Source organism: Cynocephalus volans, chromosome 9, assembly GCF_027409185.1.
Source record: "Cynocephalus volans isolate mCynVol1 chromosome 9, mCynVol1.pri, whole genome shotgun sequence".
In the NCBI taxonomy this organism is placed as follows: domain Eukaryota; kingdom Metazoa; phylum Chordata; class Mammalia; order Dermoptera; family Cynocephalidae; genus Cynocephalus; species Cynocephalus volans.
Window position 1 is genome coordinate 61,063,892 of NC_084468.1, and position 12,917 is coordinate 61,076,808.

The 12,917-nt window shown below is 33.8% G+C and overlaps 1 protein-coding gene across 2 annotated transcripts in view; it reads left to right on the forward strand.

The window, feature by feature from the left end:
• SLC4A4 (solute carrier family 4 member 4) overlaps positions 1–12,917 on the forward strand; it is a 355,627-nt gene that overhangs the window by 320,539 nt on the left and 22,171 nt on the right. For both annotated transcript variants that reach the window (XM_063107589.1, XM_063107590.1), the window contains exons 17-18: positions 377–490; positions 2,287–2,448. In XM_063107589.1, the coding sequence (XP_062963659.1) occupies positions 377–490; positions 2,287–2,448 (276 nt within the window). The remainder of the gene's footprint in view (positions 1–376; positions 491–2,286; positions 2,449–12,917) is intronic.

Here is a 12,917-nt window from a genome sequence, read left to right on the forward strand (position 1 = left end):
GTGTCCTCTGTGCTCCATAAAGACAAGTGTTTGTACAGTATTTCAGGAATGTATTTTGTTTGATTGTCCTCCCCCAACTCCCCCAACCCCCCACCTACACACACACACACACACACACACACACACACACACACACACACACACACACACACTGTGACCCGTTCTGTGGGATCAGATTATATCTGGCCACGTGATAAAGTAATGCAAAAAGAATTAAAAAAAAAAAAATCTCTCTACAGTGTAACACCTCCTTCAATTTGTTGATGAAGCTGTTACTATAAACTTAGCAAACACAGAATTCTTCATTAATTTCAAACGCAGGCAAATATGTATATTCAGTGCTAAGTGGTCTCTGGTTTCTTTTTTATTTTTCCAGGCAAGAAAACTGATCAGTGATTTTGCCATTATCTTGTCCATTCTCATCTTTTGTATAATAGATGCCCTGGTAGGTGTGGACACTCCGAAACTAATTGTGCCAAGCGAGTTCAAGGTAGGTGAATGTGTATCTTTTGGTTATTCCTGGAACTCTTTGGTTTTCTTTTTTTTCCCTATTCTAGTTTATTGTGTATCTCTTTGAGTGAATTTTGTCCAATTATTTATTTCTTTTTTTCAAAAGCAATCCTTTGTTAGGCTTATATATACATTTAATCTAATTTCTTTGCTAAAATTAAATACCAAGACTTGGATTAAATGCAAGGTTCACATTGTATTGATTTAAAAAAAAAAAAACTTACAATAACATTACAAACTCCTCTTTATATTTTTAGAATATTTAAAAATATTCAAAGTATTTTCATACATTTTATGCCTTTATTTATAAAATAATTCTAGAGATTATGTGATGCAACTATCATCCTCTTGATTTTATAAAGTTAAGATTAAAGCTCATAAAAATTAAGTAAAATGCTCAAGATTACAGGAATAGTAGTATCAGGATGTGAAGTTAGAACCCAGGCCTATAGACTCCTAATTCAATGTTGTTTGCATGCTACCAAACAGCCTGCAATACATATTTATTTATAATGTGAATTTTAATTATTACAAAGAAGATATAAGAAATTTATTTTATGAACCTATTGGTATGTACAGTGTAATGGATAAAAAGGACATTTCAGACATTCCTCAATATATCCATACGTAATTTTCCATTACAATTCTTTCACCTATTTTCTAGAACAATCCGCACTGTCTCTACTGAGATCATATATATGCCAAGAAATATTAAGCTAGCAGAAGTTTTAGTTTAATAGCTACTTACCAAGGAAGCAATATATGTTACAGCACACAATATTTTTTGCATTGCTTCTGCCCTCATATATTCATTAGCAAAGATAAGTTCTCATTCACTCAATCATTAATTCATTTAAGTTAATACTTCTTGAATGAGTCAGGATCTAGACTGGGGATTTGAAATGCGTTGATGAGCAAGACAAAGCTTCTTTTCTTACGAGCTCACAACCCGGTAAAGGTAAAATGTGGATAGATTCAGTGATGGAGCTGTGAGCAAGGTGAGACAGAAGATGGAAAAATCCTCAGAACAGAAGTAGGCTTTCGTGATAGATAGCAAAACCGAAGAAAATAATTCATAGATAGTATTCTATTCTAGTGTCTTTATTTGCATTGTTTAAGGTAAGAAAAAACATAGGATTTTTTTTTTTTTTCTGTAGTAACATATATGATCTGCTGGCAGAAAATAGAACTGGAAAAATGTCATTTTTTTTCTAGTTTTCTGAGGATTTAACTTGTTATTATGGATAATTTTTATATGTAAAATAAGAGACCAGAATGTTTAAATTTGTTTGGTTATGATGTGTAAAATATTTTTAGTTTTTTATATGTTATATTATTAAGCTATTATAATTTGGGAGCAATAGAAACAACTTTATTGTAATTGCTAAAACCCATGAACAGAATTCACGGTGGTTTTGTAATTTCTTGCAACCACTTTACTGAATATTACATTTTGTTTTCTTCTGGCTGCCCCTTAAACTTAAGCTACTTTCTTCCCTCTTGAGTTCTTATTTAAAATCATCCCAAATACAGAAAATGGCATCCCTTCTTTTCCAACAGCTTATATTCTTTCTCTCCTTCCTTTAAAGAATTGCCTCAAAAATAACATCTTTTGGGAAGAATTTAGTGAATAATCTTTTTCCAGCCTGTGATTGTTTCTATTTTTCAATGTATTGACTCTCCAAGAATAAAAATATATCTCCCCCATTGATTTTTCTCCAAGTAGTGTGATTTAGCTTCATATTGTTCTGAAAAATCTTCTCTCTCTTCTTCAAGCCGACAAGTCCAAACCGAGGTTGGTTTGTCCCACCATTTGGAGGAAACCCCTGGTGGGTGTACCTTGCTGCTGCCATCCCTGCTTTGTTGGTCACCATTCTGATTTTCATGGACCAGCAGATCACAGCTGTGATTGTAAACAGGAAAGAACATAAACTCAGAGTAAGTGTCCATCAGAATGTTTAGCATGCCCTCCTGCTTTCTTTTTAGTACTTGGAAATATAAATTGATCCAAAACCAAGAGAACTTTATTGGGGGTTATACTATAGCTAATGTTCTTTAAGACTTGGCAAAGGACTTGTGTTGACACATGTCCTCAATATAATACTTTAGGGACAGCTCATTTAAATCTGAAAAAAATGTTTTAAGTTATATTTTCTTCACCACTAACAGGAGAATACAAAAGCAGTTTACAACTTAGTCACAGTCATCCTACATCTGATTTTAATAGGATAACTCTCCTTAATAAATATAGTGACAGTCAAAGATTTCATTAATATATACTGAGCACCTGCTGTCTGTTAAATCAACTCAGATTTATTAAAAATTATCCAGATAGTTCATGTTTATAAGCTGTGAGTAAGCATTTATATTTTTTATTCTAATGTTTGTCTTAGTATGTTATTGACCATAAAGTATAGAGAAAATGCTTTATTTTGTACATTTTAGCTTTTTTAAAAAAATAATCTAACTTTGTCATGAGTATAAAGAAATGCGTCAGTGATTTGAGATGTCTTTCAAGAGAGCTGCCTAAAATGTTCTTACCTTATGTAATGTTTCTCCAGTTCTAGTGATTTTTTTTAGTTTTGTCACAAAGGATTTTGAAAATACCATTTGGGGAAGTGAAATATGAATAATGATATTAAGAGCTATAATTTGTTGGGTATCTACTATGAGTCAGGCCATGCTCTAAGCACTTTATATTATATTAACTCATTAACTTTTTATAACCACCATATGAGGGAGGCATGAAAATGCATTAGATTCAGTCATCTAGAAGCAGAAGAGGAGGAAATTATTATGAATGGAGTTCAGCAGTATGTGTAGCAGAAGGAAATATCCAGGAAATATAAAGAATTGGTTGACTAAAGAAACGCACCATGCAGAGGAATAGGAGAGATGAAGGTTCTGTTAAACTGCCCAAGTGGGGAGGACTTGAAGAAATGCAGATCATGACGAGAATGGAGTAAATCCCTTAATAATAAGACCAGGAGAAGAAGAAAATTAATAGCTTTGGTCAGAGAGGAGATGTTTCAATTTTGAGAGTTTGGGGGGGAGAAAGCTGAGAGTGATGACCTAGTCCAAAGCATGTGACTTATTCCTGAGGGATTTTGGAGATGACATTCATCAAAGCTTGGAAGTTAGGGTATTGTGAGTCTAGGGTGTTGAAAGTATCATCTGCATCAATATTGATATCACTAGATGACACAGAATATGTAGAGAGGAAGATTGTAGAATAGTTGCTAAAATCATAAAGGAAGGGATCCATGTGTCCTGGAGATCAGCATATTTAGTGATATAGAAAGGCAGAATGAAGAATAACTTGGACTTCAGTAGAAGACAGTTCATGGGAGCATGAGAATAAGTGATGTATGCTCCCATATAATTTGGGGAGTTAGAGAAAGAAGCAGACTTTCCCTGAAGAACAGACATCTCCAGGAAATCACTGGTACCGAAGGAAAGTACTGATTTTCAGTTACGATCAAAAAAAGGTCGAGAATCCAGGTGGAAACTTACATTAAAATAGCTCTACACAAATAAACTGGGGAGGAGGGAAGAAGACACAACAATCACAATTCCTTGAAGTTGATACGACAAGCAAACAGATATGAGGTTGTTGGGAGCCGGGGGAGACAAGGAGGAGGGAGGGAGGTTTCGGTAATGGGCCACAATAATCAACCACATTGTATATTGACAAAATAAAATAGAATATTTTTAAAAAGGCTCTCCTTCCACCACCTGCCATGTGTAGCTATTGTACTGCTTTGAGACACCTGTTTTAATTCTAAAATTGCTGTTTAACTGCTTATGTATTTATGCCTTATTTTCCCAACTGAACTGTAAGTCCATATTTCATGCATTCACTGAATGTCTTATAATGCCTGGTTCTATATCTTATACCTGATACCTATTCAAAGGTATATGAGCAAACAATTAATAAGTAGAACGAGAGCATTTCTTTTCTCTTCCCATCTTGTTTTCTGTTGCTCAGGATTTTATGCCTGTGTGTTGTTCTTTAGAAAAATTATCTCTATAAAATTAGTAAGGCACTTATAGTATGTTATGACCGTGTGAATCACAAAAGTTTAAATACTATTGATTAAAAACCAAAAAAAGGTCTTTCACAAAATTTTTAAAGACATTTTTGCCAGTACTACAAATGGCATCACATTTAGATGACAAAGAGCATCTGGTCGATAGTCCATACAGCCGTTTGGTTAATAACTTGTTTTTTTTTATATTGGAAAATATATCATAATTCTAAAGTGTGTGTGATATTTTTCCATAGTTTAAATGAAAATAATAAAGTATCATCTGCTTTATATCAAGCGTACACACATCTGTGGGTATGTGTTTTTCGAGCCTTTTTTCAGTCCCACTGGGCTGTTTGTGCCAATTCTCCCTGCCTGTTTTTTTCTTAGGAGTGTTTGGCAATTCTTTACCCTTTCTCTTCTTCCATACCAGTTTTAGAATTTTTCATATTGAGTCTTTCACATGATATATTTATTTAGACCTTTTTCAGTGTCTATTAATAACATTGTATGAGGTCCTCTCATGTCTTTTGTTAGATTTATATAGATTTTTTAAAAAAGTGTTGTAAACAGTGGTTTTTAAAAAGTTTTATTTTCTTGTTCAAATAGAGAAACTTACTTGATTATTGTATGTTGATTCCTATATCTGGCACTCTTACTAAGCTTACTAATTCTAATGATTTTCCATAGATTTATTTGGTATTTTTCATTGTATAAGCTTATATCATTTGTGAATAATTACAGTTTTATTTCTTCCTTTTCAGTTCTTTTATCTTTCATTTATTTTTCTTGTCCTTCATGACAGACATCTAGGACATCCAACACATGTCAATAGCAATGGTGATGTAGATATTCTGTCTTGTTTGATTGTTGTTAAGTACATCTACATTTATATTTATTGTATCTTTTTAGTGAATTGAACTTTTTATGTCTCCCTTTGTTTCTAGTAGTGCTTTTTGCCTTAAAGCTTATTTTATTTTACAATAATAAAGATGTGGTCACTTTTATTTGAACTTGCCTGATATCTATTTTTCTATTTTTTTCAGTCTTCCATGTTTTTTAGGTCTCTTTGTAAATCACACATAGCCAGACTTTTAAAAAAATCTATTTTTTAAAACAATCTTTGCATTAAACTGAAGTGTCTAATCCATTTAAATTGATAGTGCTGACTAATAAATTTGGATTCATTTTTACTATGTTGTTTTACTTTTATTTTCTAACTTCCTCTCTGTTCTTTATTTTCCTTTTTGCCCTCTTTTAGGTTCATAGTTTTGTTTTTCTTATTTTCTTTATTTTACTTCTTTTCTGCTTTACCAGTTTAAAATTATGCACTTGATCTTTTCTTTTAGTAGTTATTATGCATATTTTAGTTTGCATATTTAAGTTCTAAAGTTAGCATTTTTTACTTTTCTCCTGAATAATGCTAAGGACCATAGAATGCTTTAATTTTAATATTTTTTTCTGAATCATATGCTATTATTACCCAGATTTTTATTTCTATTTTGATTATTAAGTCCAGTTAGACATGATCTATATTTTTAGAACTACCCACTAGTTTACCATTTTCTTTGCTTGTTTTTCTTTTTTGCATTTCATACCTTTCATTTTGAAATATTTTTCTTTAGGCGGAAATATTTTCCTTACGTAGTACTTACCAGGCTTGTGAAATTTTGTCCCATGAGGGTCTTTCAGTGGTAAAGTCTCTCATTTGTGTTTGCCTGAAAATGCATTTGTCTTACCCTCATTTTTCAAACTTAGTTTCTCTGGATATATAATTTTACACTGAAAAGTATTTTCTTTCAGCACTAAAAGCTATTTTCTATTTCTGACTTTCATAAAAGTAAACTGTTGGTATAATTCTCATTGCTCTACAAATAATCTGTATTTTCTTTTTGGTGCTTTTATCATCTTTTTTGTTGTTATTTTGGAGCTTTACTATAATTTGCATAGGCATAGATTTCTTTTATTATATATTGGATTTATTGGGCTTCCCAAACCTGGGGATTAGTACTTTTTATTAATTATAGAATTTCGTAAGTCTTTGACCCATTCAAACTCTAATATATCCTTCTGGAATTCCAAATAGAAATTTATTGTACATTCCCATCTTGTGCTCCATTTCTGCTTATGTGCTTTTTAATGTTTCTTATCTTTTGATCTCTCTGTTTTATATTTTGAGTAATGTTTTGAGATCTTTCTCTTTGCTAATTCTTTCTTTTGTTGGTTCTATTCTACTACCAAACCAGTCCATTGAATATTTCCTTTTAAGATTATACTTTTTTTTATTTTTAGAAGTTCTCTTTTGTTCTTTTACAAATCTTATTGGTCAGTTTTAATCATCCCTGACTTCTTTATTATTTTTCCATATACTCTTTTTTTTATTATTTTATATATTTGCTCTCTTTGCAGGTTTGATTCTGAACTTTGTTTTCTTGGCTAATTCTTATTCCTGTTGTCTTTCTTCCTCATGTATTTAGTGTTATTGTTTTTTTGTCTTTTTAAATTGTGAGCTAATATTCTTATGCATATGTTTCAGAGTTTGTGTTTAATTTATAGTGTTCCAGACAAGATTTTATTTTCTTCTGGGAGGTACTTGAGAGTCCCACCAACTCAAGAACACTTTATTTTTATTTATTCCTATAAAAAACTTTTCTTATGGAAAGTTTCAAACATATATAAAAGTAGACAAGATGGTATAATAATCTGATTATTTATCACCCAGCTTCAATAATTATCAACTCATGGGCAGTATTGTATCATCTGAACCCCCATCTTCTTATCCCCTCTCTATAATACTTTGAAAGAAGTATAGACAGCATTCCATATTATCCATACATCTTACAAAAAGATTCCTAAAGATCTCTTTTTTAAAACATGACCACAATACAATTATCAGTCTAAAATAAGTTAACGACATTTTTTAATATTATCAAATATCCAGTCAACATTAAATTCCTAACTGTGTCATAAGTATAATAAACTTTAAATATGTAATTTATTTGTTTGTCAGGATCGAAATAACGTTCACACATTATCTTAAATCCATTATAAACTTTTAATCTATAGGGTTTCCCTTCCATCAATCTGCTTGGTTTTTGTTTCTTTTTTTTCCCTTATACTTTGTTGGTGGTAACCAGATTGTATATCTTTTACTATATAACAAGACACCTTAGTGGCATAAAGGTAACTTAGTGGCTTAAAACAACAACAAAAAAATTTATTATCATCTTGCTTGAGGTCTCTCTTGCAGTTACAGTCAGATAGTAATGGGAACTAATGTCATCTGAAGGCTTGACTGGACTGGTCGTCCAAGATGACTTCTTTACTCACTCACATATCTCACATGTTTAACCCCTTAATATTCCTTGGCCTGTCTCTCTGTATATCTCTATCTCTCTTTCAGTCTCAGTCTGTCTCTCTGTCTCTGTCTCTCTCTCTCTCTTGCTACATGGCATCTCATCCTCCAGGGTGTTTCCATATGGCTTGAGCTTCTCACATTATGGTAATCTTGAGTTATTTGCACCTGCTACATGGCAGCTGACTTCCAAGACTTAAGAAGTGGAAGATGCTAGGCCATTTAATGGTTACATTTGCAACTGGTACAGCTTTAATTCTCTACTTTGCTGTAGTTAATTGTCAAAGTAGGCACAGCCACAACCTCCATTCAAGGGGGAATGGAGGAATGACAAGGTCACATTATAGAAAAATATGTGAGATAGGAGACATTTCCATGCATTTTTGGAAAATAAAATCTGCTACGTTTGTATTGAAAAATTTGCCATAGTCTAGATCTTGGTATCATTTAGCATGTTCTTTTGTCCTCTGTGTTTTCTTTAAATTGGTCATTGAATCTAGAAGTTTGATGAGGTATAGGTTTGATATTGTATATCTATCTATCATCTATATATCTATTTAAAGCTATATATGTATATATAGTTACACACACACACACATACACACACACACACACACACACACATATATAACTATGTATACACATATGTATGAGAGGGAGAGAAAGAGTTGGGGCAAGGCCAAGACTAATTCATTTTTGGCTTGTCATTTTCATACCACAGAAGTCATGTGAATTTCAGCCCCAAAACTAATTGCAGGTTTATGATTAGGAATGAGGAATGTCCTTGGAGATTCTTTTTTTCTTTTCTTTTCTCTTGGCATTATACTCAGTGGCAAGGCTGGGAGAGGCACATGTCCCTACTATCTTTTTTTTTTTTTTCCCTAACTGGCCAATTGACTATGCCATGTTTAGAGTATCCTGGTTCTATTTTGGGTGGTCTCTCATCAATACCCTCTCCCCCATAGCCCTCGGATTGGTCTTCTGACCTTAGAGTTCAAATGGTCCTTCTAATTCAGACCCTAAGTCCCCAAGGATTGTCACAGTCTTTCAGGGCTGTCCTAGACTCCAGGGCTTATTGACCCTGTGGATTTGCTCTTGTTGCTATTTTGCTATTTTTGTTTGTTTGTTTGTTTCTTGCAAGTTGTTCCTCTTGCTTTCATGTAGATAAGCCATGGTTTCTAAAAGATATTTTCTGTGTTTTGTTGAATGTTTTTAGATGTTCTACTGGATGGGGTCTTTGATGATAATTTAGTTTTGCAAAGGCTGGTAATAGATATTGACTAATATATTTTTATTCTGAAGATAATTTGGAAAGAAATACTTAATTTTGATCTATGGGTGGCCAGAATTGCTACGTATCTTTGGAGATAAATGCCTATCCTTTTTGCTCATTAAGTTTTCTTATTGATAAAATTCAGAATTTAGAATTTAGCATATTCAAGGTTGATAAAATGGAGAAAAATTTTATTCTATTTCCTGTAGAAAACATTAGAAAATCAAGGCATATTAATATTTGTCTCTTAAAATAAGAGTTCAGTACATGAAAAATAAATTTTTCTCACTTTTGAAATTGCTTATTTGAAATGATTTTTTTTTTTTAATAATGATAGTTATGGGATAAGTTCCAGTTTTTTGTCGCAAATCTAATTATACCATTGGACATTTCATCATGAATCAAAGGCTTTTCACTCTGGAAATTGTTTTGTTCACATTTTGTTAGGAAAAGAGAGATGTGGAATGTGAAAATTGGAGATTCTGTCTAAAATTGTAAAGGGCCCTAACTTGTAATAAATGGATTCAAAAGAAACCTTAAACAGTGAGAGAGATGGAGACATTGTGATATTAAAGCAGCATGTTTTGGGGTGGTATTTGCTTTGGCTCAGCATCAAGTGGCTCTGGCTGTCTGCTCTGCTTGGGATGGGATCCACCTTTCCATTCTGCTGAACAGCTCTGTATTGATGTAGGAAGTCCAAGGTGTTTGGCTTTTTTAGGCCATCGTTTTGGTTAGTTATGTCCTGCCTTATCCCTGTAGAGTGCTTAAAAGCAAACCAGGTTCAGCGAGGTCATGACTTCTCCAAGATCATTCCCTGAGTCATCGGTAGAGGCAGGAACAGAGTCTGAGCTTCAGACTACAAAGCCAAAGATACTTCTCACAAGGAAAGATGTTTCAAGAGTGCTATCAATTTAGGTGTGGGAGGGAGAAATAATTTAGGACAGGTATCTAGAAATAGATATTAGGTGGTTGTGGCACCCAATTTTCTCTGGTTCCTTTTATGATAAAACCCTTAATGAGTGCATCATGTTGTTTCGTTTGTTTGTTTCTTGGATAACTCCCAAATTTCTACCATGCACTGTTTTTATTTATTTTTTATCTTTTCTTTCTATTCCTAGATCTAGACCTTTTATTTCATACCTATACTCTTCTAATGGTTTAGCCATGAGTTAATAATCAATCTATTTGCTTTATTCCAAAAGCATTAATTTTTTTTAAAAGCACTGGTCTTATACATCACTGTTATATTTCTAAACTTTCACAACTTGGCCTCGCTAAACCTCAACCTTTGTTTTTTGAAGAACGTCCATTTGCCTTAGCCTAGGATCTAAGACTTATTGTGAGATGACCTCAACCTAAATTTAAAATGGTTCTCTCCAAAAATGCTAGCCAGTGCTGTAGTCAAATGAACTGTTGGTTTCTCCTTAAACCTGGCACTTTCTTCTGCTAGGTACTCCAGCTAGAAAGCTCTTCTCCCCACTCCTCAATGATTGCTATTTGTCAAAATCCACTCCATCCTTTAAGATTCTCCTAATATAAAAACCTCTCAGTTGTAGCCTTCACCCCTAATGTAATTTATATTGCTCTTATTTTTGCTCTTAGTATATTTTTATTACTTTGTGGCACTGGTCACATGATGTCTTATATGATATTTATTTTATATAATTGCCATATCCTCATTTCCTCAAAATGTTTATAAGGTAAGGACCATGTTTTATTCCTCTTTTTTGCTCTCATGTGGCCCACAACAATTCCATATGGTAGATGCGATAAATACATATTGAAATATTTTATTATTTTTGGCCACATGGTTCTCAGAGTTGTCACACTGTGTGAGATGAGTGATAATTGGAAACATGTAAACCCATCTCCAGTTCTCAAAGTGCATACTTCAATATTCAAAGCCCTGTTTAGATGTTATCCCTGCAGGGAATTTTTGTGGGTTCACTCTGGATACAGTTAAACACATAATCCTCTGTACTGTTTGGTATCTTTTCCAAACCTCTTTGAATCCCAGTTTAGAGTGCATTATAATTTGTGCAGAAATCTGAGTCCTCTTATTCGATTGCGAGCCCCTTGTGGGACACTCTATGTCATGGCTCTCAGTATGCCCATAAGCCAGCATATTGTCTGGGGTCATGGTGGGCTCCTAGCACAAATGTTTATTCTGTATCTCTGCATGTATGTATACTGCTGCTGACCCCTCCTTTGTTATCATCTATGTGCCAGATATAAACTTTAGACTGCCAGGCTAGTCTTTTTCTTTCATAGATTTTGATCTCTGTGGGTTTATTCCTAAATGACTTTTGTTCTGTGTTAGCAAAGCATATACAATTTCAAAAGGAAATAAAGTTTCACTTCCTATCCTTGTACTTAAAATAATCTCCAGTTTCAGAAAATAGAACATTCTTTGGGTTTATATTCATGAAAACAAGGACATTTTTAAACTTTAAGGATACACTTAACCTTTTGAGCCTTTATTGAGTGCTTGCTATGTATGGAACACTTGTGTTAGATGTTGAAGATAAAAATTCTCTGTTAAGGTCTCTGCCCTGAAGGAGTTTAGTGGATTTTACTAATTCACCACCTATTTCCACCACCAAGGTTGGAATTGACCATGCCTAACTTTGTGCCTTGTATCTTGCATGTACATTAAATTATTTGTTTTCACATCTGGCTTCAACGAATAATCTGTAAGCCCCTTAAGTACAGGTATTAAGTAACACAGGGCCTAGCACAGGATAGGTGTTCAATAAATACTTATTAAGTAATAATTTTCTGTGCAAAGATATGAGAAAATACAGAGTCCCTAGGATGGGAAGGAGCTTGGCATATTGAGGAACAGGTAGCAGGATAGTGCGGCTGGAATATAGGGGAGATAGTGATTCAAGATGAGATAAAAGGTAGTGGGACCAGAATATGTTGAACAAAGTTTCTCAACTTCAGCATTACTGACAGGTCGAATAATTCTTTGTGGATAGTGACTGTCTTGTGCATTGTAGGCTATTTAGCAACATCTCTGGCTTCTAGCCAATAGATGCCAGTCACACCCTTTCCTCCAAGTTACGACAACCAAAAATGTCTCCAGATATTGCCTGGGGGTGGGGATAGGGCAAAATACATACAAACCCAAGTTTGTGTAGATCTCCTTAATACTTATTACTATTTAAGATACAATATAGTTTATTTATGTTGTTTATTATAGTCTCTTTCCATAGAATGGAAACTTTATGAGGGCAGGAGTTTTGTCTGTCATTCACAGATGTGTTATTAGCACCTAGAACCATGCCTGGTACTAATTTGGCAGTCAGTGTTTGTTGAAAGAATGAATGAGTGAGATTGCAGATGTATCATGATATTCACCTCACTAGTCATTACTGAACGAGTTTACTTCAGCTCATCCTGCCTTTGCCTTTCTTTCCCCTACCTTGCCCCACTCCCAACTCAGACTGCTATGCCTTCCTGAAATGAACTGGTTTCATGAATATATATTAATCTATTTGTCTCCCAAGTAGATATTTGTTCTCAGCCAGGTGACTAAGTGAATACATGCTGTTCTTTCTTGTGTCAGCTCCCCTTGCCTAAGATGAGTTCTCTGGGAACATGATTAGATCCATGTTTACGAGCCAGCAGTGAAATGTTGCCATTTCAGTGAGAGGAGAGCAGCAGTATTCTGACCAGTTGTAGCAGGATCTGAACGATAAGATAGCAGTCACTGGGTTCCTAGTGTAAATCACATCCTTATTTTTTA